Source organism: Myxine glutinosa, chromosome 5 (genome assembly GCF_964187855.1).
Source record: "Myxine glutinosa chromosome 5, kmMyxGlut1.1, whole genome shotgun sequence".
Lineage (NCBI taxonomy): Eukaryota > Metazoa > Chordata > Myxini > Myxiniformes > Myxinidae > Myxine > Myxine glutinosa.
In genome coordinates this window covers 177,316,623-177,344,346 of record NC_136265.1, presented here as the reverse complement: position 1 = coordinate 177,344,346, position 27,724 = coordinate 177,316,623, and the positions used below count along the sequence as shown (strand labels likewise).

At 40.0% G+C, this 27,724-nt stretch overlaps 1 protein-coding gene across 1 annotated transcript in view; it reads right to left on the bottom strand.

Annotated features, from left to right (window-relative positions):
- The window catches only part of REC8 (REC8 meiotic recombination protein), a 117,817-nt gene that overhangs the window by 69,572 nt on the left and 20,521 nt on the right, over nucleotides 1-27,724 (bottom strand). Inside the window, exons 2-8 of the mRNA XM_078777430.1 lie at nucleotides 24,231-24,299; nucleotides 20,351-20,469; nucleotides 19,498-19,573; nucleotides 19,171-19,291; nucleotides 17,486-17,549; nucleotides 11,027-11,070; nucleotides 8,152-8,266 (exon numbers count right to left, since the gene is read on the bottom strand). Of these exons, the coding sequence (XP_078633556.1) occupies nucleotides 8,152-8,266; nucleotides 11,027-11,070; nucleotides 17,486-17,549; nucleotides 19,171-19,291; nucleotides 19,498-19,573; nucleotides 20,351-20,399 (469 nt within the window). The 5' untranslated portion in view covers nucleotides 20,400-20,469; nucleotides 24,231-24,299. The remainder of the gene's footprint in view (nucleotides 1-8,151; nucleotides 8,267-11,026; nucleotides 11,071-17,485; nucleotides 17,550-19,170; nucleotides 19,292-19,497; nucleotides 19,574-20,350; nucleotides 20,470-24,230; nucleotides 24,300-27,724) is intronic.

Sequence of the window (27,724 nt, the reverse complement as noted above, 5' to 3'; positions counted from 1 at the left end):
AGATGGGCTGCTGTCCGAGGTCGGCACGGATCCCCGCCAAGGCCTCGTCGTAGCACTTGTCGAGGTAGTGCTTTCGAATCCAGCTTTCATCGGGGATCTGGAGAGTGATGTGCTTTTCCAGGAACGACCGGAGGGCAGTGTTTTCCAATTTCGACCATGGGATGCCAGCGGCCAGCATGGCCTGGCACAGCTCCTGAGCCATGACGTCGCACTTGTGCCTCTTTCCGCCACCAAAGTCCTCCATGGTGGCTTGCGTGACCGTCCTCTTCTTCTTCAAGGCCAAGTTGCTCCTGTGGCGGTCTCCTCGGACATGTTGGGCCAGCTCAGACTTCTGCTTCGCCCGGAAAGTCTTTTCACAAGCTCGACAGAAAGCCGTGTCACTCGACACGTACTTGAAGGTGGCCCCATCGCCGCCAGCGTTGAATTCCTTCAGCCACTTGTCACGAAGAGCAGCACTCATCTTGATAGGAGACTTGTTCACACTTTGTGTACACTCTCTCACTGTAGTACACCGCCTCACTGCTGTACACGCTGGGGACGCAACGCACGCAAGTGGACGCAACGTTTTGTTTTTGAGATCGATCGCAGTTAAAAATTTCGATCGCAGTTACAAATTTTGATCGCAGTTTAAAATTTCGAAAAATTCCCTAATTTTTTTTAGCGTTGCCAGACATTTTCGACCAAAAAGGGCATTTTATTTTATTTTTCCCGAAAAAGGGCGAAATTCTTTTTTTCTCCGAAAATAGCAAAATAATTTTTTTGCGCGCAAAAAAGCCGTTTTATGTGAAATTTTTTTTTTTTTTTTTCACATAAAAATCCGATGTGCAATAATAACCTATTGCGTAATCAAATGGTATTTGTAAACTGGACGCTATTTTGCCGGTTAGTCTTTCAATTTCTTTATTCTTAAATAGGTATAATTGGTGGAACAAAGTAACCTGGATTGTTTGCAGCGAACAGGTGGAACAAAGTTCTTGCAGCGAATGACGTTGAGTGAATAATAGCTACCTTTGATCAACGTATTACCAGATTGACGTTAGAGAATCACGAATTTCCGCACAACATCTGCGTATCGGCTGTTTATAGTGTACGTAAGTAAAGTACTACCTGGTATATCAGCCAAACACTCGTCATAGTGATGACCTCACCAATACGTGTCGTCACTGTTTCCCGGGGGCATCGGCCGTTTCTAGTGACGTCACAACAATGAATATCTCCCGTGCTATGAAACACGTGAATGTACTTGCATGGAGGAGTCTTCACATAATGAGTTTGCAAACAATTCATAGAGAGATCAAGAGACCAATTTGAGCCTCCACTGAACGAGACTTTCAAACCATTATAAACCTACCTGGAGCCCCCACCATGTATGTTGATGCCCCCACCACCATTACACCAGGAAGTACAGAGCTCATAGAACACCTTAGCACAAGCAGTCTTGGAAAAAAGAACATGGGAAGGCTCTTTTGAACTCTTGCTTTGCATTTCCGAGCACAAAGGGCCATTTTGTTTGAATCCCGATATCCGCGAGTGGCAAATTTGATCTGTCGAGATGGTGTAATATTTTGTCCAAATACTGCTAAGCTGAGGATTTATGGAAGTGCAAACATTTGTGTAATGTAGAAAAAAAAACGTTTTTTTTTGGAAGTTTACCGCCGTTGATGCAGTGCCTTTTGCACCACCCGATCTAACACGTTACATTAGTTATTTGTGCCTGTGGTTTGTGTCCTTTATAACATCCTTAAAAACAGTACGTTCCCTGTTCGGAATGATTTTCAATTCCCTTTGACTACCAGATAGGTAGACAGATCAAAACAATTCCCCAACTCCTCTGCGCATGTGCGATCAGGACGTGATTCCGTACAATTTGGCAATTTCAGATCCCAAGTTCTCCTAAACTGCAGGTTCGTGTTTCAATTTATGTGCTAGTGTTTAAAATATAAAATTCAGCTTCGTAATTCCTATTGTTTGTTTCTAGTGTTCAAAATATACAATTCAGCTTAGTAATTCCTATTCTTTGTTTCTAGTGTTTAAAATATAAAATTCAGCTTCGTAATTCCTATTGTTTGTTTCTAGTGTTCAAAATATACAATTCAGCTTAGTAATTCCTATTGTTTGTTTCTCGTGTTTAAAATATAAAATTCAGCTTCGTAATTCCTATTGTTTGTTTCTAGTGTTTAAAATATAAAATTCAGCTTCGTAATTCCTATTGTTTGTTTCTCGTGTTCAAAATAAACAATTCAGCTTAGTAATTCCTATTGTTTGTTTCTCGTATTTGAAATATAAAATTCAGCTTCGTAATTCCTATTGTTTGTTTCTCGTGTTCAAAATATACAATTCAGCTTAGTAATTCCTATTGTTTGTGTTCTAGTGTTCAAAATATACAATTCAGCTTAGTAAATTCCTATTGTTTGTTTCTAGTGTTTAAAAAAAAATCAGCTTCGTAATTCCTATTGTTTGTTTCTAGTGTTCAAAATATACAATTCAGCTTTGTAATTCCTATTGTTTGTTTCTAGTGTTCAAAATATACAATTCAGCTTAGTAATTCCTATTGTTTTTTCCTCGTGTTTAAAATATAAAATTCAGCTTCGTAATTCCTATTGTTTGTTTCTAGTGTTCAAAATATACAATTCAGCTTAGTAATTCCTATTGTTTGTGTTCTAGTGTTCAAAATATACAATTCAGCTTCGTAAATTCCTATTGTTTGTTTCTTGTGTTTAAAATATAAAATTCAGCTAAGTAATTCCTATTGTTTGTGTTCTAGTGTTCAAAATATACAATTCAGCTTAGTAATTCCTATTAATAATAATAATAATAATAATAATAATAATAATAAAGGAGTCTTATATAGCCCCATCAAGCAGAGTAAACGACCCTCATGGCGCTTTATATTATCATGCGAACGCACACACACCGCACACACATACACAAACATACACACACACAGACACACCTTCACTCTTGCCCTAATCCTCTCCCTCCCCATTCAAAACCCACAGATGTGTACTCCCCCTCCTCCTCCCCTCCCTCCCCCACACATGTACACAGACATACTCTCGATCTCTGCCCCACCTCAAACCAAAGGAAAAACAGGACTATTGTTTGTTTCGAGTGTTCAAAATATACAATTCAGCGAAGTAATTCCTATTGTTTGTGTTCTAATGTTCAAAATATACAATTCAGCTTAGTAAATTCCTATTGTTTGTTTCTAGTGTTTAAAATATAAAATTCAGCTAGGTAATTCCTATTGTTTGTTTCTAGTGTTCAAAATATACAATTCAGCTTTGTAATTCCTATCGTTTGTGTTCTAGTGTTCAAAATATACAATTCAGCTTAGTAATTCCTATTGTTTATTTCTCGTGTTCAAAATATACAATTCAGCTTCGTAATTCCTATTGTTTATTTCTGGTGTTCAAAATATACAATTCAGCTTAGTAATTCCTATTGTTTATTTCTCGTGTTCAAAATATACAATTCAGCTTAGTAATTCCTATTGTTTGTTTCTAGTGCTCAAAATATACAATTCAGCTTAGTAATTCCTATTGTTTGTTTCTGGTGTTCAAAATATACAATTCAGCTAAGTAATTCCTATTGTTTGTTTCTTGTGTTCAAAATATACAATTCAGCTTAGTATTTCCTATTGTTTGTTTCTCGTGTTCAAAATATACAATTCAGCTTAGTAATTCCTGTTGTTTATTTCTCGTGTTCAAAATATACAATTCAGCTTAGTAATTCCTCTTGTTTGTTTCTCATGTTCAAAATATACAATTCAGCTAAGTAATTCCTATTGTTTGTTTTTAGTGTTCAAAATATAAAATTCAGCTTAGTAATTCCTGTTGTTTGTTTCTGGTGTTCAAAATATACTGTTGCGGTTTTAAAACCCACACTTTTGTAAATAATAATCACTGGTAAATATGACAGTGAAGGTTAAAGGTAGCACCCTTAGTTAGTCCACAAGTAACACGTAGGCCACCATAGGAACTCAGTTATTTCCTTATTATGTGTTTTAGATAAGGCCGTGTTTCCAATAGTTGAATCTGCGTTGCATCAATCAAATAAGGAGTAGGCCCTTTTGTTCATTTTGCGACCTCTCTCCAAATTCTGTTACACGCCTTGGTTAGCGTTCGCTCAGGCGCCGCCATTGACCATGCGGTCGGCTCGAGGAAGAAGGGGGCGGGACGCCAAGAACAAGGTGTGGCCCGGCCCCGTCAACTCACCATCAGGGCGTGGCCGGTAAGCCCCCACCAGCCAACCAGGGCTGATGAAATATCACTGGCGGGCGTGGCTTGATGAAGCGTGGAGTGATCTTGAAGCGAGCGCAAAGCCCTTTCACAGGACTTGTTGGAGGCGCGCCTATTGTGAGGGACTGCTTTTGATACGGAGCGCACATTGGAAAAGGAGGACTCACTCGCTGGCGCTGAATGAGAACTTGAGAGAGAGGGAGCGTTTAGCACGACCATCCATCTGTTACATACGCTAAAGGACACTAGCCTTTTCCCCCCCGCCATATGTAAGGTCCACTCATGGTTGAACGATACGCGCGAAGCTGTCTCCCGGGTTTTCACCCACGGAACCGGAGCCTCACCTGGAGCCTGGAGCCCATTGCCTGGACCATCTACCTGGACCTTCCACCCTACCAGCTACAATTCCGTGTGAGTGTGTATGTTTGTCTGGGGTCGTAAGTTAAGACTGTGTAGTTAAGCCTGCCATGTGTCCTGCTTCTTCTTCTTCTTCTTCTTGTACATTCTTTCCTTTCCTCTTCTTTTTGGTTTGTAATAAATTTACCTTGTTCTTTCTTGGTTTTTCCCTAATCCGATCGCGTCAGTTCTTTCTTTCAATTGAGTACCTGTGGCACGATTAGGAACCGCTCAGAATCGGGTTTAGTCATTTGTTAATGGCTCGGACCACGGATTGCTAACCGCTCGGCATTTACCATCACGTCCGTGGTTCGAGCAGGAGTTATTTCCCTGCTTTACGGTCGGGTTAGTAAGTAGGTATTTGGGACTACATTGACCAATGACCCTAGCTAATAACGACCGGAAGGAGCGTTATAACTTCTAAGGACTCGGGTCGGTCAGTCACGGACAAGGGGATTAACCCCCCCCCCCCCCTTGATAAGGGGAGCGCCGACCCCCGAATCCGTAACAATACAATTCCGCTTCGTAATTCCTATTGTTTGTTTCTAGTGTTTAAAATATACAATTCAGCTTAGTAATTCCTATTGTTTGTTTCTAGTGTTCAAAATATAAAATTCAGCTAAGTAATTCCTATTGTTTGTTTTTAGTGTTCAAAATATGCAATTCAGCTTAGTAATTCCTATTGTTTGTTTCTTGTGTTCAAAATATGCAATTCAGCTTAGTAATTCCGATTGTTTATTTCTTGTGTTCAAAATATACAATTCAGCTTAGTAATTCCTATTGTTTGTTCCTAGTGTTTAATTCAAGTAGTTCCTCAATCATAGACTAACGTGTGCAGACAGACCGAGTAAACGAAATGCTTCACCTCGTCTTGCGCTTCGCATGCGCAGTAATGAAAATATTAACTTTTGTGACTATCAGAATGATGTATTATATTATTAGCTCACCTGGAACGAAGGTCAGGGGAGCTTATGTGATGGCGCATTGTCCGTCCGTCAGTCCCTCAGTCCATCAGTCAGTCCGTCCGTCAGTCCGTCAGTCCGTCTGTCCATCTGTCCGTCAGTCCGTCCATCAGTCCGTCCGTCTGCCAGTCCGTCAGTCCGTAAACACTTGAAACTTCTTCAAAACCGCTGACGGTGTCCAAATTTGGCACAAAAAATCGGGGTCTAAGTGGATCCAGGTTTGTCACCCCAAAATAGGTATTTGCTTTCTTCTCAGAAACTACACACGATTTCGATGAAACTTCACCACAACCTTCATCACCCGTGATGTACCAATGTTTGTTCATGGGATTAGAAAAATTGGGGTCTGAGGAGATATATGAGGTTGGGGGAGAGGGGTGTGTTGCCCCCGAAAATAGGTATTTTTTTGTTTGTTTGTTAGTCTTATGATTATGTTAGTATGATATTATACATGCTGCTCTGTCTTCTAGCAACCATTTTACTTCTAGGTAATTTGACCTTCGAGGTAATTTGATATCTTTTTCCACATTATAAGCAGATTTGACTGCGTTGTTAAAGTTTAACACAAATATTTTCAATAAGTTCCCGCATTTGATGACACATTGTACACTTTGTAAGTTGATCATTTTGCTAAGTTTACATTGACCACACTTTGTACACTTTGTAAGTTGATCAAGTTGCTAAGTTTACATTGACCACACTTTGTAAATTTATCATGTTGCTAAGTTTACATTGACCACACTTTGTACACTTTGTAAGTTGATCAAGTTGCTAAGTTTACATTGACCACACTTTGTAAGTTGATCATGTTGCTAAGTTTACATTGACCACACTTTGTACACTTTGTAAGTTGATCATGTTGCTAAGTTTACATTGACCACACTTTGTACACTTTGTAAGTTGATCATGTTGCTAAGTTTACATTGACCACACTTTGTACACTTTGTAAGTTGATCATGTTGCTAAGTTTACATTGACCACACTTTGTACACTTTGTAAATTGATCATGTTGCTAAGTTTACATTGACCACACTTTGTAAATTGATCATGTTGCTAAGTTTACATTGACCACACTTTGTACACTTTGTAAGTTGATCAAGTTGCTACGTTTACATTGACCACACTTTGTAAGTTGATCATGTTGCTAAGTTTACATTAACCACACTTTGTACACTTTGTAAGTTGATCATGTTGCTAAGTTTACATTGACCACACTTTGTAAATTTATCATGTTGCTAAGTTTACATTGACCACACTTTGTACACTTTGTAAGTTGATCATGTTGCTAAGTTTACATTGACCACACTTTGTACACTTTGTAAGTTGATCATGTTGCTAAGTTTACATTGACCACACTTTGTACACTTTGTAAATTGATCATGTTGCTAAGTTTACATTGACCACACTTTGTACACTTTGTAAATTGATCATGTTGCTAAGTTTACATTGACCACACTTTGTACACTTTGTAAATTGATCAAGTTGCTAAGTTTACATTGACCACACTTTGTAAGTTGATCATGTTGCTAAGTTTACATTGACCACACTTTGTACACTTTGTAAGTTGATCATGTTGCTAAGTTTACATTGACCACACTTTGTACACTTTGTAAGTTGATCATGTTGCGAAGTTTACATTGACCACACTTTGTACACTTTGTAAGTTGATCATGTTGCTAAGTTTACATTGACCACACTTTGTACACTTTGTAAATTGATCATGTTGCTAAGTTTACATTGACCACACTTTGTACACTTTGTAAATTGATCATGTTGCTAAGTTTACATTGACCACACTTTGTACACTTTGTAAGTTGATCATGTTGCTAAGTTTACATTGACCACACTTTGTACACTTTGTAAATTGATCATGTTGCTAAGTTTACATTGACCACACTTTGTAAATTTATCATGTTGCTAAGTTTACATTGACCACACTTTGTACACTTTGTAAATTGATCAAGTTGCTAAGTTTACATTGACCACACTTTGTAAGTTGATCATGTTGCTAAGTTTACATTGACCACACTTTGTACACTTTGTAAGTTGATCATGTTGCTAAGTTTACATTGACCACACTTTGTACACTTTGTAAGTTGATCATGTTGCTAAGTTTACATTGACCACACTTTGTACACTTTGTAAATTGATCATGTTGCTAAGTTTACATTGACCACACTTTGTACAGTTTGTAAATTGATCAAGTTGCTAAGTTTACATTGACCACACTTTGTAAGTTGATCAAGTTGCTAAGTTTACATTGACCACACTTTGTACACTTTGTAAATTGATCAAGTTGCTAAGTTTACATTGACCACACTTTGTACACTTTGTAAATTGATCAAGTTGCTAAGTTTACATTGACCACACTTTGTACACTTTGTAAATTGATCAAGTTGCTAAGTTTACATTGACCACACTTTGTAAGTTGATCATGTTGCTAAGTTTACATTGACCACACTTTGTACACTTTGTAAATTGATCAAGTTGCTAAGTTTACACTCACAGCCACCAACGTGATCACGTTCACTCATTAGGTTCTATTTCCTCACCAACGTATTTCCGTCGCTCAGCCTCCCCGGGACCAAAGGGAGTAACAAGATGAGGTGAGAGCAAAGCCTCGATCTCCTTCATCGTCATCTCGGGCAGATCGACCTGCTCCATCAGCTGCAAGACCCGTTGTACATGGAGCAGCGGTTATACACGGGGTACGGACAAACAGGACATTTACAACCGATCTGTGGATTTAACTTTAATAAACCTTTCGTGCCAACTTTAAATAAACCCTGTACGACTGACTGAGTGTGTCACCTGACATCGCTTTACACTCACATGTACACTCAACTTTACACCACGTCATATTGTACGTGTCACGTGATCGTTGTATGTGCAGGAGTGAATCACAACAACGTTGACGCTACTAAATCCGAGGTTTACATCCATGACGAGGTCTCTGCTCCATGTCATTGTCACACATGGAACTGCATTGACCAGGATAAACATGGAGTATAATCCTTGTATTTATTATTTTATTTTACTACATCCAAACCAAGGCCACCATTTACATTCCCCTAAACTAAGGTACATTTGATTACACTTTGAGTCATTTTTAAGCTTTCCAGGACAGCAGTACGTCCCGAATGTCCGAAACGAGAATGATGGCAACAGAAGACTGATCGGGAATACTGGATTGGACAACACTGATGTTAGGAATAAGATGAATGTTGTCGGTACTCTAATTATACCCTGTGTTCTGTATTTTTGTTATTCTTTACCCACACATTGGCTGTAGGTTATCACCACAATCACCACCCGGTGTTCCCTCTCCACCAATGATCGTCGGCCGACCGCTTCGATCCCACTAGAGATTTCTGCTTTGATCCCTCTGTAATGACTGCAGTTTGTATGGATGTTGTTCCGACGAGTTCAATCGGTTCTAGGAATGGATTGGTCCGTTAGCATTCCCACCTGGACCTCCAGTTCATCATCTGCGAAACCCAGGTTCAAATCCTACGTACCACATGTCCATTGTCTACAAATATCCATGTAAAGGAGACTGCTGTTTCCTCATACACTGTCCTGGCTTGCCCAGGACAGTGACACGTGACTGATTGTGAGGCTCAGAAGTTTTGTCATACGAAGTTTGAAGGACAAACGGAGCAAGTGCGGCAAAGTTAAGCAACACAACATTCAAAAATGAAAACGTTGATGAGTGTTGGACTGTTGCATCTCTCAATCTCAGGCCTTTCTGAATGTATAATACGAATTGTTTTAACACGAAACCAATGAGCACCAAGAAGGAACAAGTCTTTGGTTTTAACGAATGTGTTTAACAATCAGGGAGAAGCGTGCTTTAAAAAATATATAAAACAATGGCATCAGGAAACATCAATGTAATTTTTACATTAATAAAAGACGTTACTTTCAAAACACTTTACTTTACTCTTTTTAAAAGAAAAAAACCATTTTACTTTACTCTTTTTAAAAGAAAAAAAACACTTTACTTTACTCTTTTTAAAAGAAAAAACACTTTACTTTACTCTTTTTAAAAGAAAAAAACACATTACTTAACTCTTTTAAAAAAAGAAAAAACACTTTACTTTACTCTTTTTAAAAGAAAAAACACATTACTTAACTCTTTCTTTTAAAGAAAAAACACTTTACTTTACTCTTTTTAAAAGAAAAAACACTTTACTTTACTCTTTTTAAAAGAAAAAACACATTACTTAACTCTTTTTTTTAAAGAAAAAACACTTTACTTTACTCTTTTTAAAAGAAAAAACACTTTACTTTACTCTTTTTAAAAGAAAAAAACACATTACTTAACTCTTTTTTAAAAAGAAAAAACACTTTACTTTACTCTTTTTAAAAGAAAAAACACTACTTTACTCTTTTTAAAAGAAAAAAACCACTTTACTTTACTCTTTTAAAAAGACAAAAACATTTTACTTTACTCTTTTTAAAAGAAAAAACACTTTACTTTACTCTTTTTAAAAGAAAAAACACATTACTTAACTCTTTTTTTTAAAGAAAAAACACTTTACTTTACTCTTTTTAAAAGAAAAAACACTTTACTCTTTTTAAAAGAAAAAACACATTACTTAACTCTTTTTTTTAAAGAAAAAACACTTTACTTTACTCTTTTTAAAAGAAAAAACACTTTACTTTACTCTTTTTAAAAGAAAAAAACACATTACTTAACTCTTTTTTTAAAAGAAAAAACACTTTACTTTACTCTTTTTAAAAGAAAAAACACTACTTTACTCTTTTTAAAAGAAAAAAACCACTTTACTTTACTCTTTTAAAAAGACAAAAACACTTTACTTTACTCTTTTTAAAAGAAAAAACACATTACTTTACACTTTTTAAAAGAAAAAAACACATTGCTTAACTCTTTTTTTTAAAGAAAAAACATTTTACTTTACTCTTTTTAAAATAAAAAACACTTTACTTTACTCTTTTTAAAAGAAAAACAACACTTTACTTTACCTTTTTTTTAAAGAAAAAACCACTTTACTCTTTTTAAAAGAAAAAAAAACACTACTCTTTTTAAAAGAAGAAAAACCTTTACTTTACCTTTTTAAAAATAAAAACACTTTACTTAATTATTTTTTAAAGATAAAAACACTTCACTTTACTCTTTTTAGAATTAAAAACACTTTACCCTTTTAAAAGAAAAAAACATTTTACTTTACTCTTTTTAAAAGAAAAAAAACACTTTACTTTACTCTTTTTAAAAGAAAAAAAACACTTTACTTTACTCTTTTTAAAAGGAAAAAAACTTTACTTTTTTTTAAAGAAAAAAAGCACTTTACCTTACTCTTTTTAAAAGGAAAAAAACACTACTTTACTCTTTTTAAAAGAAAAAAAACCCACTTTACTTTCAAATGAATGACCAAGCACATTACAAACGGTTAGTGCACACACCTCATCTGGAGGAATTGGCTCCACTGGACGCATTGTGATGGAATCTGCAAACGGAGAACATGGATCATACAACGTGGAGAAATCCATCAGGAGCATATCTATCTATAATTCCAGTAATCTCTGTACGTCTGTACGTCTGTACGTTTGTTTGTCTGTGACCGCTGTTTCTCGACAACCACGGGTCCGATATACTTTTAACTTGCCAGGTATATTGCTGGGGACCCGAGGATGTGCCTTTTCAAGGTTTCATATTAATCGGACAATTACTTACCGAGCTATGTCCAAAAAACGATTCAACCAATCAGAGAGCAGCGAACGATCGCGTGTGCCGAACGTGGAGGACACACTCTGCCTCGGATGGCACATTTGAGAGCGTATTCATTTATTTCACGTTTGCAAACTATGTTGGCGTTAAACTATGTTTTCAAACTAATAAAAACGAATTTGCGATTCATTCGCTTTCCTGCGCGTTTGTGCACGCGATGGCGATTTCTTTACCAAACTCCGGAAGCCGTTCGCTTTGGACCAAACCATTGCATGTAAATAGAGGGGGGGGATTGTCACCGTACTCGCAAGCCGTTCGCTTTGGACCAAACCATTTCATGTAAATAGAGGGGGGGGATATAATTTTAGATATAGATATAGTACGGGCAATGCCCTAGTCTATCTATAATTCCAGTAATCTCTGTACGTTTGTACGTTTGTACGTCTGTTTGTCTGTGACCGCTGTTTCTCGACAACCACGGGTCCGATATACTTTTAACTTGCCAGGTATATTGCTGGGGACCCGAGGATGTGCCTTTTCAAGGTTTCATATTAATCGGACAATTACTTACCGAGCTATGTCCAAAAAACGATTCAACCAATCAGAGAGCAGCGAACTATCGCGTGTGCCGAACGTGGCGGACACACTCTGCCTCGGATGGCACATTTGAGAGCGTATTCATTTATTTCACGTTTGCAAACTGTGTTGGCGTTAAACTATGTTTTAAAACTAATAAAAACGAATTTGCGATTCATTCGCTTTCCTGCGCGTTTGTGCACGCGATGGCGATTTCTTTACCAAACTCCGGAAGCCGTTCGCTTTGGACCAAACCATTTCATGTAAATAGAGGGGGGGGGATATAATTTTAGATATATATATAGTACGGGCATGCCCTAGTTCTTTTAATCCCAGGGAAAGAATAGCAATTTGATGCTTGAGTATGTGATAAACATCAACAAGCAAGAGAATGTTTCAAACGATTCCAAATAACTCGATGACGAGGAAAACAACTGCACCTCGAAAGGTTTAAAAAGTATTTTCTTTGCATCAACATTCCCAAGCACGTGATTCCACTCGCTTATGTCATTGGTTCACTGGAATGAATGATGTGAAGAAGGCTCATTTTTACATCTGAGATTCGGGAAGAGAAGAAGATTTCGAAGACGATGGGCCCTTTTCTTCCGACATTGGATTCTCCTATTTGCATCTGTCCATTAATTAAAAAGTTGGGCAACTTCATGAAAAATGAAAACAAACCGAGGGTCAATGACAAAGCTTTCACCAAGCACCCAAACCAATAAGAAATGGGAAGTTATTTGATCACAAACTCCTTACATGGTCACGGCCCCCCAAGATGTGGGTGTTGTGAGTAACCCGGGTAACTTTACCAGGATGGTACAGGCAGTTAAAAGTGTACAATTGGAGCTTACGTTACAATGAACACAACCTTTCACTGTATTGTACTTGTTTCTTGCAAAAATGACAAATAAAAATGGGGTCTGGAACTAGGTGTATTGAACCAAGGTTGCGGTCTGGGTGTATTGGACCAAGGTTGCAGTCTGGGTGTATTGGACCAAGGTCGGGGTCTGGGTGTATTGGACCAAGATCAGGGTCTGGTTGAATTGGACCAAGGTTGGGATCTGGGTGGATTGGACCAAGGTTGGGGTCTGGGTGCATTGGACCAAGGTTGGGGTCTGGGTGTATTGGACCAAGGTTGCGGTCTGGGTGTATTGGACCAAGGTTGCGGTCTGAGTGTATTGGACCAACGTCGAGGTCTGGGTGTATTGGACCAAGGTCAGGGTCTGGTTGTATTGGACCAAGGTTGGGATCTGGGTGGATTGGACCAAGGTTGCAGTCTGGGTGCATTGGACCATGGCTTGGGGTCTGGTTGCATTGGACCAAGATCCAGGTCTGGGTGTATTGGACCAAGGTTGGGGTCTGAGTGTATTGGACCAAGGTGGGGTCTGGGTGTATTGGACCAATATCAGGGTCTGGTTGTATTGGACCAAGGTTGGGGTCTGGGTGGATTGGACCAAGGTTGCGGTCTGGGTGCATTGGACCAAGATCGGGGTCTGGGTGCATTGGACCAAGATCGGGGTCTGGGTATATTGGACAAAGGTTGGGGTCTGGGTTTATTAGACCAAGGTTGGGGTCTGGGTGTATTAGACCAAGGTTGGGGTCTGGGTTTATTGGACCAAGGTTGGGGTCTGGGTGTATTGGAACAAGGTTGGGGGTCTGGGTGTATTGGACCAAGGTTGGGGGTCTGTGTTTATTGGACCAAGGTTGGGGTATGGGTGTATTGGACCAAGGTATCCTGGGAATTCTTCCAAAGTAAATGGCTCTCTCTCATGCACAGATTTATCCCATCTCGTCTTCAGTTGTCATACCCTTCCTCCCGTCCATGGTACACGGAATCTTGTGGTGAGGCTGCTGCCCAGAAACAACTTGCCTTCGTCTCCTGGAAAGCAAATCCAACGGAAGGAAATCTCATTTCCTTTCACAAAGCCTGAAACAAGTGTGCGTCCACCCTCAGGATAGCCAGGAAACAATATCTCTCCGTTCTCAAGACCGAACTCTCTTATCTGTCTCCCTCTTCCAAATCATGGTGGCATCTGGTCAAATCTGTTTCTGGTGTTTGTTCCCCCTCCAGCCCCTCCCTTACCTCAAACGGCTACACAGCTGACTCAGCACGTGAAAAAGCTGAATGCCTCAACTCTGTGTTTGCCTCTAAATCTTGTGTCCCAAACCCATCCCTCTCTGTACCCACCGTACCCAGTCGTACCCTGCTGCTCCTGGACTCTGTGTCCTTTCCTCCTGACAAGGTGGAAAAGTTTCTGTCAACACTCGACTTTGATTCTGCAACTGGACCTGACGGAATCAGCCCCCACAGGTCCTAAAATCCTATTCTTCCGCTCTTTCACTCCCTCTCTCTGTTCTCTTCACCTTCACTTTTTCTCAAGGTCATCTGCCATCTGCTTGGAAATCAGCCAACATTACCGCTTTACACAAAAAATGTGCAAAAACAGATCCTTGCAACTACAGACCAATCAGCCTTCTCCCAATTATCAGCAGAGTCATGGAATCCATCATTGCTTCGGATATGAAATCTTTCCTCTTCTCCAATGGCTTGATATCTGATCATCAATTTGGTTTCAGACCAGGTCACTCTACTCTGGACATGCTGCTTCTGCTGTCTCAACAATGGATGGAGGTCCTCAATGCCAAACAGGAAATTAGAGCTGTCTCCCTTGACATATCACGTGCCTTCGATACGGACTGGCACCCCGCTCTTCTCACCAAACTCTCCTCCTTTGGTATCCATGGAAATCTCCACGCATGGCTGGCAGACTTCCTCTCGAGTCGCAGTCAACGTGTGGCCCTGAATGGGTTTCTCTCATCTCCTCTTCCTATTCAGGCTGGAGTTCCCCAAGGCAGTGTTCTGGGCCCTGTGCTTTTTCTGGTCTTCATCAATGATCTCTCTGACTCTTGAAAATGCTCTCTATCTCTTTGCTGATGACCCCACTCTCTGCCGCTCCATTCCTCATCCTCAGATCGGCAGTCTGCAGTCTCCTCACTCTCTACAGACCTGGACAAAATCACAGACTGGGCAACCAAGTGGAACATGTTTTTCAATCCTGACAAATCTCACACTCTTACGATGTCTCTCCGAAAAGACCGACTGGACAACCCTCCCATCCACTTTCTGAATAATCCTCTCCAAGAAGTTCTGTCACTCAAGCTTTTCGGTCTCACTATCTGCCATGATCTTTCCTGGGAAAACCATACTTCCAAGCTGGCCTCCAAAGCCAGTCGCAGACTGGGCATCCTCCGTCGTGCGAAGTCCTTCCTTGGCACATCTGAGCTCCTCACCACATACAAGGCTTTCATCCACAGCTCAATGGAGTACTGCCCTCCCCTCTGGGCCGGTGCTCCTGCCTCAAACCTAGCTCGTCTTCACGCTGTTGAAACCAAATCGTTCAGAATCATTGGAATCTCCCGCGATGAAGCTATCTCCGAGGGCCTTTCACTTACTCACCACAAGCAGGTTGGTGGTCTTTCTGTCTTCTACTGACTCCTCTCCGGTCTTGCACCCCTAGCTCTCTCTGGGCGCTGTCCCCCATATATTCCTACAGGTCGCAGAAGATCTGCCTGCAACCCTGTTATGGTTAAATTGCCAAAATCAAGGCTCTCTGCTCACCTTCACTCCTTCATTCCTCTTTTCTCCCGCCTCTGGAACAAACTCCCTCACTCTCTTCAATCCCACTCCTCCCTCCAGGTCTTCAAAACAGCTGTTCACCACCATCTCTTATCTTCCCCCATCCAAAACCTTGATCGTTTCTACACCCGCTAATTTCACCAAAATCCACTTTTTTGAAATACCAACTTCTTTCCTGGAAGTCCTTTGTGTCCTTGTGTTTTATACTTCTCCCACCACCCCCCCCCCCCTTACCACGCCTCCTCCCCCCAAGCCCTCCCCCTCCCACACATCTCCCGATGTCCCTGCTGTCAAATGTGTTTGTGTGCTTCCCCTTCTCTCCCCATCTTGTCTACCGCTCTCTTTTTATATATTTTGTTTGTCTGTTTGATTTTTTTTTTTTGTGATAAATGTTAGCTCTTTCACGAGCCTCGATTCTGTATACAAAAAAAAAAAAAAAAAAAAAAGGTCAGGGTCTGGTTGTATTGGACTATGGTTGGGTCTGGGTGGATTGGACCAAGGTTGGGGTTTGGGTGCATTAGACCAAGGTTGGGATCTGGGTGTATTGGACCAAGGTTGGGGTCTGGATGTATTGGACCAAGGTTGGGGTCTGGGTGTATTGTACCAAGGTTGGGGTCTGGGTGTATTGGACCTAGGTTGGGGTCTGGGTGTATTGGACCAAGGTTGGGGTCTGGGTGTATTGTACCAAGGTTGGGGTCTGGGTGTATTGGACCTAGGTTGCGGTCTGGGTGTATTGGACCAAGGTTAGGGTCTGGGTGCATTAGACCAAGGTTAGGGTCTGGGTGTATTGGACCAAGGTTGGGGTCTGGGTGTATTGGACCAAGGTTAGGGCCTGGGTGTATTGGACCAAGGTTGGGTCTGGGTGTATTGGACATAGGTTGCGGTCTGGGTGTATTGGACCAAGGTTGTGGTCGGCGTGTATTGGATCAAGGTTGCGGTCTGGGTGTATTGGACCAAGGTTGGGGTCTGGGTGTATTGGACCAAGGTTAGGGTCTGGGTGTATTGGACCAAGGTTGCGGTCTGGGTGTATTGGACCAAGGTTGGGGTCTGGGTGTATTGGACCAAGGTTAGGGTCTGGGTGTATTGGACCTAGGTTGCAGTCTGGGTGTATTGGACCAAGGTTAGGGTCTGGGTGTATTGGACCAAGGTTAGGGTCTGGGTGTATTGAACCAAGGTTGGGGTCTGGGTGTATTGGACCAAGGTTGGGGTCTGGGTGTATTGGCCCAAGGTTGCGGTCTGGGTATATTGGACCAAGGTTGGGGTCTGGGTGTATTGGACTAAGGTTGGGGTCTGGGTGTCTTGGACCAAGATCAGGGTCTGGGTGTATTGGACCAAAGTTGGGGTGTGGGTGTATTGGAACAAGGTTGGGGTCTGGGTGTATTGGACCAAAATCGGGGTCTGGGTGTATTGGACCAAGGTTGGGGTCTGGGTGTATTGGACCAAGGTTGGGGTCTGGGTTTATTGGACCAAGTTTGGGGTCTGGGTGTATTGGACCAAGGTTGCGGTCTGGGTGTATTGGACCAAGGTTGGGGTCTGGGTGTATTCGACCAAGGTTGCGGTCTGGGTGTATTGGACCAAGGTTGGGGTCTGGGTGTATTGGACCAAGGTTGGGATCTGGGTGTGTTGGACCAAGGTTGGGGTCTGGGTGTATTGGACCAAGGTTGGGGTCTGGGTGTATTGGACCAAGGTATCTCCATTCTAAATCCAAAGAGGATTGGTTCAAAAATGGAGGAATGGTGCGCGATTGTAATTGTTGGAAAGAAGTAAAGACATACTCCGTAGGAAAAAACAATAGACGACCGCTTCCTGGAGGAGGTACATACAATATAGGTAGCCCTGTTTCATTGACCTGTGTTTATTGAGGGTGTTGCTACAAGACCTCACGTGCGATTTGGCTGCTCAGGTTGCTTGCCTGGTTGGCAGTGAATACAGAGTTTGTAAAACTGTCACACCCATTGTCTGTGTTGTGTACACTCACCTGCTTTGGAGGTATGGGTCGTGATTTCCTCCGTTTCATCCTCGGCAATGATGTCCAAAGACAACTGCTTGGGCACAAGATTTTAAAAAAGAATAAAACTCATTAAAAAACAAGACCGACACTCTTTGACGTCACGACGTCGACCGCTATGCCTACGTGAACGTCGTTTTATTTTCGATTTTAATTAATTCCACCACCAAAGGTGGGTTTACCAAACACATTTATGTTTTCACACCTGTCTGTTTGCCTGTAGTTGTTTGTTTGTTGCGAAAATCGAAGATTTTTCAAGTATAAAGCGTTGTAAAAAATCCACATAGGTAAAAATAGGTAAATAGGTATGGTAAAAGGTCCACATAGGCCAAGTTTCTAAAATCCTAAATTTTCATACCATTAACTTGAAATTTTAAGAGGATTTACAAACCAGGTCACTGAATTCAACCACTAATTATTTTTGAGGTCGTCATAGGCCAACAACTTATTTTAAGGATTTCCAAGTATCGTGCTATGCACGACATATTTCTTGTTTGTTTGTTTGTGAATAGAATATCCCAAAAGGTTGTGGACGGATTCGGACGAAATTTGGCAGAGATTTAGCGTATGTGACAAGGACGAAATGATTCGATTTTGGTGAAGATCCGGATTCGGATCCGGCTACTAGAATGTTTTAAGTGATTCTTCACCATTGGGAGATGGGGCCAAAAACGATACACGGCAGGATATCTCAAAAAGTTGTGGATGGATTTGGACGAATCTTGGTGGACCAGTTGGGTGTCTGACAAGGACAAATAGATTCGATTTTGGTGAAGATGTGAATATGGATTCGGATACGAGAATTATTTAATTTTCTAAGTGATTCTTCACCATTGGGAGATAGGGCCAAAAACGATACATAGCAGGATATCTCAAAAGGTTGTGGACGGATTGGGACGAAACTTGGTGGACAGGTTGGGTGTGAGACAAAGACGAATCGATTCGATTTTGGTGAAGATGTAAACATGGATTCGGATACGAGAATTATTTAATTATTTAAGTGATTCTTCACCATTGTGAGATAGGGCCAAAAACGATACATAGCAGGATATCTCAAAAAGTTGTGGACGGATTGGGACGACACTTGGTGGACCAGTTGGGTGTCTGACAAGGAAGAATCGATTCAATTTTGGTGAAGATCTGAATATGGATTCGGATATGAGAATTATTTAATTTTCTTAAAGTGATTCTTCACCATCGGGAGATAGGGCTAAAAACGATACACAGCGGGATATCTCAAAAAGTTGTGGACGGATTCGGACGAAACTTGGTGGACCGGTTGGGTGTCTGGCGAGGACAAATAGATTCAATTTTGGTGAAGATCCGGATCCGGCTACTAGAATTTTTAAAGTAATGCTTCACCATTGGGAGATGTGGCCAAAAACTATACATAGCAGAATATCTCAAAAAGTTGTGAACGGATGATTTCGATTAAATGTGATTCTGTATTGTGATTTTCTGGTCTACTCTGGGATACAAAACGTAAACTGTTCACCTGGCGGAGGTATGCTCTCCACTGAGTGCCATTATAGTTTAAGTGATTTTTCACCATTAGGAGATAGGGCTAAAAACGATATATAGTTGCCCATGTTTTTCTTTAGCATTACATTATGTGAGCTATTTGAGATCAATTTTGCAATGTAGTCAGAAACCACCTTTGGGAGCATGCTGGGCAGTGGGGATCCTTGTTGGAAGCTCAGAATTCCAAACCATGGGTCAGGGGCTCCTAGGGTCTGTTCCATCATGGTCAGCATGTCAGGAATGGTAAAAGAAGACCTGTGGGTAGCAATAGCATGCGGTCACGGAGTGCGATGTCACATCCGATAGGTCATCAAACACGTGTGCATGGGCATCAAACACGTGACAACGTTTATAAAAATGCACAATGCACATAGACAATACAGTTTACATTCAATTATATAATCTCTTTTGTCCACAATTCAAGATAACCTATCCTGCTGCCACTTCGGCCTTAAGCATACTTCTGTTTATCATCCAGGTCTATCCGAAGAGTCCGTGAAGACTGAAGGAGCCTCTCCAAGTGGCTGCGTATATCGTCTGTGGAAGGTGAAGATCAGAAGGAAAGAAAAATAAGAACCAACACCATTGCAAATTTGATTGGTAAATATTTCTACTTTACTTCTTCTTCTTCAGTTAGACAGGTCAGGTATGAGAGAGTCGTAATTGTTAAACCTGATTATGACGGATTTGTGTTCAAACTGGCAGCATGACATCACATCAAATCATATATATATTTATATTTATATCAGTCATTATGCGACTTCATACCATGAGTGGTGAACCACCATTAAGGTATCCCATCCAGCTATGCTGTACCTTAATGGGAGCGATAAGCACCGCCTGCCACACGGTACATTATCTCTGGTATCCACTCATTATATGGAGTCGTCTGAATGCGGCCAGGAGTAACCAATCAAATTATAATTTAAGTTATCCAGCCTAATGAGCGCACGCTGTGACGTCACCGTCACGTACGTGCGCCTTGCCTGCCAAGCTCCGGAAGAGCCATCCGACATTGTGTATTTCAGATCTTACATCCGACAGTGCGTATTTCAGATGTGACGTCAGAGCGTGCGCTGATTAGGCTGGAGAACTTAAATTATAATTTTATTTATATATATATATATATATCCACAAATATCAATCTACATCCCACGTGTCTCCCCAAATACATCTTAAACTAGAAACATCAAAGTCTGTGAACCACCTCTCAATTCTGCTCTGGTAACCAATTCCAATCCATCAATCACATAATAATTCACAGGCTGATGTTACCCTATTCTCCCATTCCCAGTCGCCGGTGCAATGTCATACCAACAAGGAAGGCATACTGCTTGTTGAAGATAAACACCACCCCATACATGAGCTGTGCGGAGAGGTACAAGGCAAAGCGTGGTCGCACACGGAGAGTGATGTGCTCCAGGATGTCTTCGCTGTGGACACAAGGTGGATTGGACAAACACTGCAGGGGTACCTTTGTACATTCTCACTCGTTCCCACTCAACGAGATGAGCACCCCGTGCACTCTAACCACACAATACCACAAATGTTAAATGTTGCACACCACCACCGTAACCAAAGCAATTTACAATCTCCCATCCATTTTCACAACAAATCTAAACCTTGCTAACAAGTAATTTCAGGTAAACCGGAGAAATAACACCGAGAATTATGATAAACAAATCATTATTTGTAATTCCTGATTACTTTGATCCCATTGATGGAAATTACAGCCTCAAGTCCATTTAGGGAAATAAAATCTCCATAATAAAGTTTAAAACCTTATTGCTCAACCCCAAAACTATTGTTAAAAAAGCTATTTATCCTTGTTGCTCAACCCCAAGACTATTGTTATTATTTATCCTTTTTGCTCAACCCCAAGACTATTGTTATTGTTCATCCTTTTTGCTCAACCCCAAAACTATTGTTAAAAAAGCTATTTATCCTTTTTGCTCAACCCCAAGACTATTGTTATTATTTATCCTTTTTGCTCAACCCCAAGACTATTGTTATTATTCATCCTTTTTTCTCAACCCCAAAACTATTGTTAAAAAAGCTATTTATCCTTTTTGCTCAACCCCAAGACTATTGTTATTATTTATCCTTTTTTCTCAACCCCAAAACTATTGTTAAAAAAGCTATTTATCCTTTTTGCTCAACCCCAAGACTATTGTTATTATTTATCCTTTTTTATCAACCCCAAAACTATTGTTATTATTCATCCTTTTTGCTCAACCCCCAAACTATTGTTAAAAAAGCTATTTATCCTTCTTGCTCAACCCCAAGACTATTGTTTAAAAAAGCTTATTTATCCTTGTTGCTCAACCCCAAGACTATTGTTATTATTCATCCTTTTTGCTCAACCCCAAGACTATTGTTATTATTCATCCTTGTTGCTCAACCCCAAGACTATTGTTATTATTCATCCTTTTTGCTCAACCCCCAAACTATTGTTAAAAAAGCTATTTATCCTTCTTGCTCAACCCCAAGACTATTGTTTAAAAAAGCTTATTTATCCTTGTTGCTCAACCCCAAGACTATTGTTATTATTTATCCTTGTTGCTCAACCCCAAGACTATTGTTATTATTCATCCTTTTTGCTCAACCCCAAGACTATTGTTATTATTTATCCTTCTTGCTCAACCCCAAGACTATTGTTGAAAAAGCTTATTTATCCTTGTTGCTAAATTCCAAGACTATTGTTATTATTTATCCTTTTTGCTCAACCCCAAGACTATTGTTATTATTCATCCTTTTTGCTCAACCCCAAAACTATTGTTAAAAAAGCTATTTATCCTTCTTACTCAACCCCAAGACTATTGTTATTATTCATCCTTTTTGCTCAACCCCAAGACTATTGTTATTATTTATCCTTTTTGCTCAACCCCAAGACTATTGTTATTATTCATCCTTTTTGCTCAACCCCAAGACTATTGTTATTATTTATCCTTTTTGCTCAACCCCAAGACTATTGTTATTATTCATCCTTTTTGCTCAACCCCAAAACTATTGTTAAAAAAGCTATTTATCCTTCTTACTCAACCCCAAGACTATTGTTATTATTCATCCTTTTTGCTCAACCCCAAGACTATTGTTATTATTTATCCTTTTTGCTCAACCCCAAGACTATTGTTATTATTCATCCTTTTTGCTCAACCCCAAGACTATTGTTATTATTCATCCTTTTTGCTCAACCCCAAGACTATTGTTATTATTCATCCTTTTTGCTCAGCCCAAGACTATTGTTATTATTTATCCTTTTTGCTCAACCCCAAGACTATTGTTATTATTCATCCTTTTTGCTCAACCCCAAAACTATTGTTAAAAAAGCTATTTATCCTTCTTACTCAACCCCAAGACTATTGTTATTATTTATCCTTCTTGCTCAACCCCAAGACTATTGTTATTATTTATCCTTGTTGCTCAACCCCAAGACTATTGTTTTAAAAAACCTTATTTATCCTTGTTGCCCAACCCCAAGACTATTGTTCTTATTTATCCTTGTTGCTCAACCCCAAAACTATTGTTATTATTTATCCTTGTTGCTCAACCCCATGACTATTGTTATTATTTATCCCTGTTGCTCAACCCCAAGACTATTGTTATTATTCATCCTTTTTGCTCAACCCCAAGACTATTGTTAAAAAACCTTATTTATCCTTGTTGCGCAACCCCAAGACTATTGTTATTATTTATCCTTGTTGCTCAACCCCAGGACTATTGTTGTTAGTTCACACAAGTCACACAGGGAATGTGTATTGACAGCTCACACATTGTTTGTACCACATTATTGTCCCGGCTCACACAGGGAATGTGTATTGACATCATACCCAGCTCACACAGGGAATGTGTATTGACATCATACCCAGCTCACACAGGGAATGTTTATTGACATCAAACCCAGCTCACACAGGGAATGTTTATTGACATCAAACCCACCTCACAGAGGGAACGTGTATTGACATCATACTCAGCTGACACAGGGAATGTGTATTGACATCATACTCAGCTCACACAGGGAATGTGTATTGACATCATACCCAGCTCACACAGGGAATGTGTATTGACATCATACCCAGCTCACACCGCGAATGTGTATTGACATCATACCCAGCTCACACAGGGAATGTGTATTGACATCATACCCAGCTCACACAGGGAATGTGTATTGACATCATACCCAGCTCACACAGGGAATGTGTATTGACATCATACCCAGCTCACACAGGGAATGTGTATTGACATCATACCCAGCTCACACAGGGAATGTGTATTGACATCATACCCAGCTCACACAGGGAATGTGTATTGACATCATACCCAGCTCACACAGGGAATGTGTATTGACATCAAACCCAGCTCACACAGGGAATGTGTATTGACATCATACCCAGCTCACACAGGGAATGTGTATTGACATCATACCCAGCTCACACAGGGAATGTGTATTGACATCAAACCCAGCTCACACAGGGAATGTGTATTGACATCATACCCAGCTCACACAGGGAATGTGTATTGACATCATACCCAGCTCACACAGGGAATGTGTATTGACATCAAACCCAGCTCACACAGGGAATGTGTATTGACATCATACCTGCCTCACAGAGGGAACGTGTATTGACATCATACTCAGCTGACACAGGGAATGTGTATTGACATCATACCCGGCTCACACCGCGAATGTGTATTGACATCATACCTGCCTCACAGAGGGAACGTGTATTGACATCATACTCAGCTGACACAGGGAATGTGTATTGACATCAAACCCAGCTCACACAGGGAATGTGTATTGACATCATACTCAGCTGACACAGGGAATGTGTATTGACATCAAACCCAGCTCACACAGGGAATGTGTATTGACATCATACTCAGCTCACACAGGGAATGTGTATTGACATCATACCTGCCTCACAGAGGGAACGTGTATTGACATCATACTCAGCTCACACAGGGAATGTGTATTGACATCATACCTGCCTCACAGAGGGAACGTGTATTGACATCATACTCAGCTCACACCGCGAATGTGTATTGACATCATACCCGGCTCTGGAGTGCTATTGATGGTTACCTCAAATGGGAACGATTCATCTCAAAGAAAGATCACATTTGTGTCGACTCACCTTATAAAACTGAAACCCCAAATGACAACCCAGGTAGTTGAAGTAAAATGATCACTCACCAGCTCTTGTTAACATTTACTTGAATGTATTGTCTTCGTGACAATTTCACAGCTTTCGTGGCCGCGATCCTAGAAAAGTAAAATAAAAAACAAAAGTTTTCAAACAACGAGAAAAAGAATGTAGGGCCTACAAAACATAACGAGTGGAGATGGTGAATCCTTCCTTAGTATCCAGGTAAACAAGCTCCTGCTCTCATTTCGACCTTATCTTCACGTCTTCACGAAGAGATGTTAATTTATAAAAATCCAAAACACATTCCGTGAATCCTCGGGGTGAGTCTGCGGGGTCGGGACCCTCAACAGAACGTTCTTATCGGTGTTCAGCTGCTTTGATATTTAGATATTTAGACATTTAGACATTTAGATATTTAGATATTTAGATATTTAGACATTTAGACATTTAGATATTCAGATATTTAGACATTTAGATATTTAGACATTTAGATATTAAGATATTTAGACATTTAGATATTTAGACATTTAGACATTTAGACATTTAGATATTCAGATATTTAGACATTTAGATATTCAGATATTTAGACATTTAGATATTCAGATATTTAGACATTTAGATATTTAGACATTTAGATATTCAGATATTTAGACATTTAGATATTCAGATATTTAGACATTTAGATATTCAGATATTTAGACATTTAGATATTCAGATATTTAGACATTTAGATATTCAGATATTTAGACATTTAGATATTTAAACATTTAGATATTTAGACATTTAGATATTTAGACATTTAGATATTTAGACATTTAGACATTCAGATATTCAGATATTTAGACATTTAGATATTTAGACATTTAGATATTTAGACATTTAGATATTTAGACATTTAGATATTAAGATATTCAGATATTTAGACATTTAGATATTCAGATATTTAGACATTTAGATATTCAGATATTTAGACATTTAGATATTCAGATATTTAGACATTTAGATATTCAGATATTTAGACATTTAGATATTTAAACATTTAGATATTTAGACATTTAGATATTTAGACATTTAGATATTTAGACATTTAGACATTCAGATATTCAGATATTTAGACATTTAGATATTTAGACATTTAGATATTTAGACATTTAGATATTAAGATATTCAGATATTTAGACATTTAGATATTCAGATATTTAGACATTTAGATATTCAGATATTTAGACATTTAGATATTCAGATATTTAGACATTTAGATATTCAGATATTTAGACATTTAGATATTCAGATATTTAGACATTTAGATATTCAGATATTTAGACATTTAGATATTCAGATATTTAGACATTTAGATATTCAGATATTTAGACATTTAGATATTCAGATATTTAGACATTTAGATATTCAGATATTTAGACATTTAGATATTCAGATATTTAGACATTTAGATATTCAGATATTTAGACATTTAGATATTCAGATATTTAGACATTTAGATATTTAGACATTTAGACATTTAGACATTTAGATATTCAGATATTTAGATATTCAGATATTTAGACATTTAGACATTTAGACATTTAGACAACCGAGTAGAGGAAATTATATTATCATCATGCGCTATATAAACACCCTAGCATTATTATTATTATTACTAGCAGAGTACCCGCCCTATGGGCCATGTTGTTCCAAGTGTGCAACACGTTTTTTCCCATGAGATACAGTATTTTCTGCTGACACAACTACTTTGACTTGGATTTCTTGCTGATTTCCTTTGGTAATGTTGCTCTTGCTGATTTTTGTTCAACATAGGTGTCCTTGGTTTTTGAGGCATCTCAAAATCTCCTGAAGAAAACAAAAACATCAAACGTCACCCTAGCTAATAATACCCATGACCGCCTTACCCTCCCTCCCCATCCCCTCACAATCCCCCATCAACCATCACCCTAGCGAACAATACCCATGACCGCAACCCCCCCCCACCCTACCATCCCATCACAATCCCACATCAACCGTCATCCTAGCTAACAAACCTCCCCCCCCCCTTCATCATCCCCAATCGGTATCGGAATCCAAACTCGCAATGCACCGTTTCTCTATGTATCGTCGCCAGCAGGATCACGGTGAGGTCACAATGTGACGTCACTGGCAATCACGAAAATCGACAGTCTGGGGCTTTTTTCGGCACTTTGTGATTGGCAAATAAAAAAAATTCCCTTCAAATTAGACCATGATTAATGATTGCCGATGGTTTTTCAGGAAAAAAATTGCATTTGGGTTCCCCTTTAAGGATCTTTTGGGTCTTCAGGATCTTTTCAGTCTTTTGGGTCTTGATGGTCTTTTGAGTCTTCAGGGTCTTTTCATTATTTGGGGTCTTTTCATTCTTTGGAGTTTTTGGGGACTTTAAGGATCTTTGGGGTCTTTTGGGTCTTTGGGTTCTTCGTGGGTCTTCGGGGTCTTTTTGTCTTTCGGTCTTTTGGGTCTTCAAATATCTTTGGGATATTTTGGGTCTTTGGGGTCTTTTAGGTCTTCGGGGTCTTTTGTTTCTCTTGGGTCTTTGGGGTCTTTAAGGGTCTTTTGGGTATTTTGGTTATCTTGGGTATTCGGGGTCTTTAAGAGTCTTCGGGGCCTTTTGGGTCTTCGGAGTTGTTAAGGGTCTTTGGAATATTTTCAGTCTTCCGGGTCTTTTGGGTCTTTGGGGTATTTTGGGTCTTTTCAGTCTTTTAGGTCTTGGAGTATTTTAGGTATTTGGGGTGCATTGGGTCTTCAGAGTCGTTTTAGTCTTTGGGGTCTTTTGGTTCCTCTGGGTCCTTTGGGTCCTTGGGGTCTTTTGGGTCATCGGGGTCTTTTGGGTCCTCTCGGTCTTTTGGGTGCTCTGGGTACTTTGGGTTAAGTATTTCAGGTTACATTTGTGGGTGGAGTCAGGTCAGCTGTCCAACCAATGGGTGAAGAGCGGACATACATACATACATACATACATACATACATACATACATACATACATACATACATACATACATACATACAAACACTTGCTCCATTATTTATAGATTATCGATTCAAATTCAAAAGTTAAGACCACTCGATGCGGGTGGGCGTGAAGTGTAGTGGGCGGGGCCAATGTAAAAATTGGTGTATTAAAATGGGTGGGGCCGAGGGGGTTCAGGTGAACAAACACCGCGTGTAGGTGTGTAAAGAACAACACCGGGAAAGGGAACCGATGTATTCCATTAAGATTTGCGATATGGGGTTTGATGTCATAATATTGATTCGGCCTCCCCCAGTCTCCGACGACCTCCCCCAGTCTCCCCCAGTCTCCCCCGGCCTCCCCCAGTCTCCCACGGCCTCCCCCAGTCTCCCACGACCTCCCCCAGTCTCCCCCGGCTCCCCCAGTCTCCCCCGGTCTCCCCCGGTCTCCCCCAGTCTCCCACGGCCTCCCCAGGTCTCCCCCAGTCTCCCACGGCCTCCTCCGGCTCCTCCAGTCTACCCCAGTTCCCCCCAGTCTCCCACGACCTCCCCCGGCTCCCCCAGTCTCCTC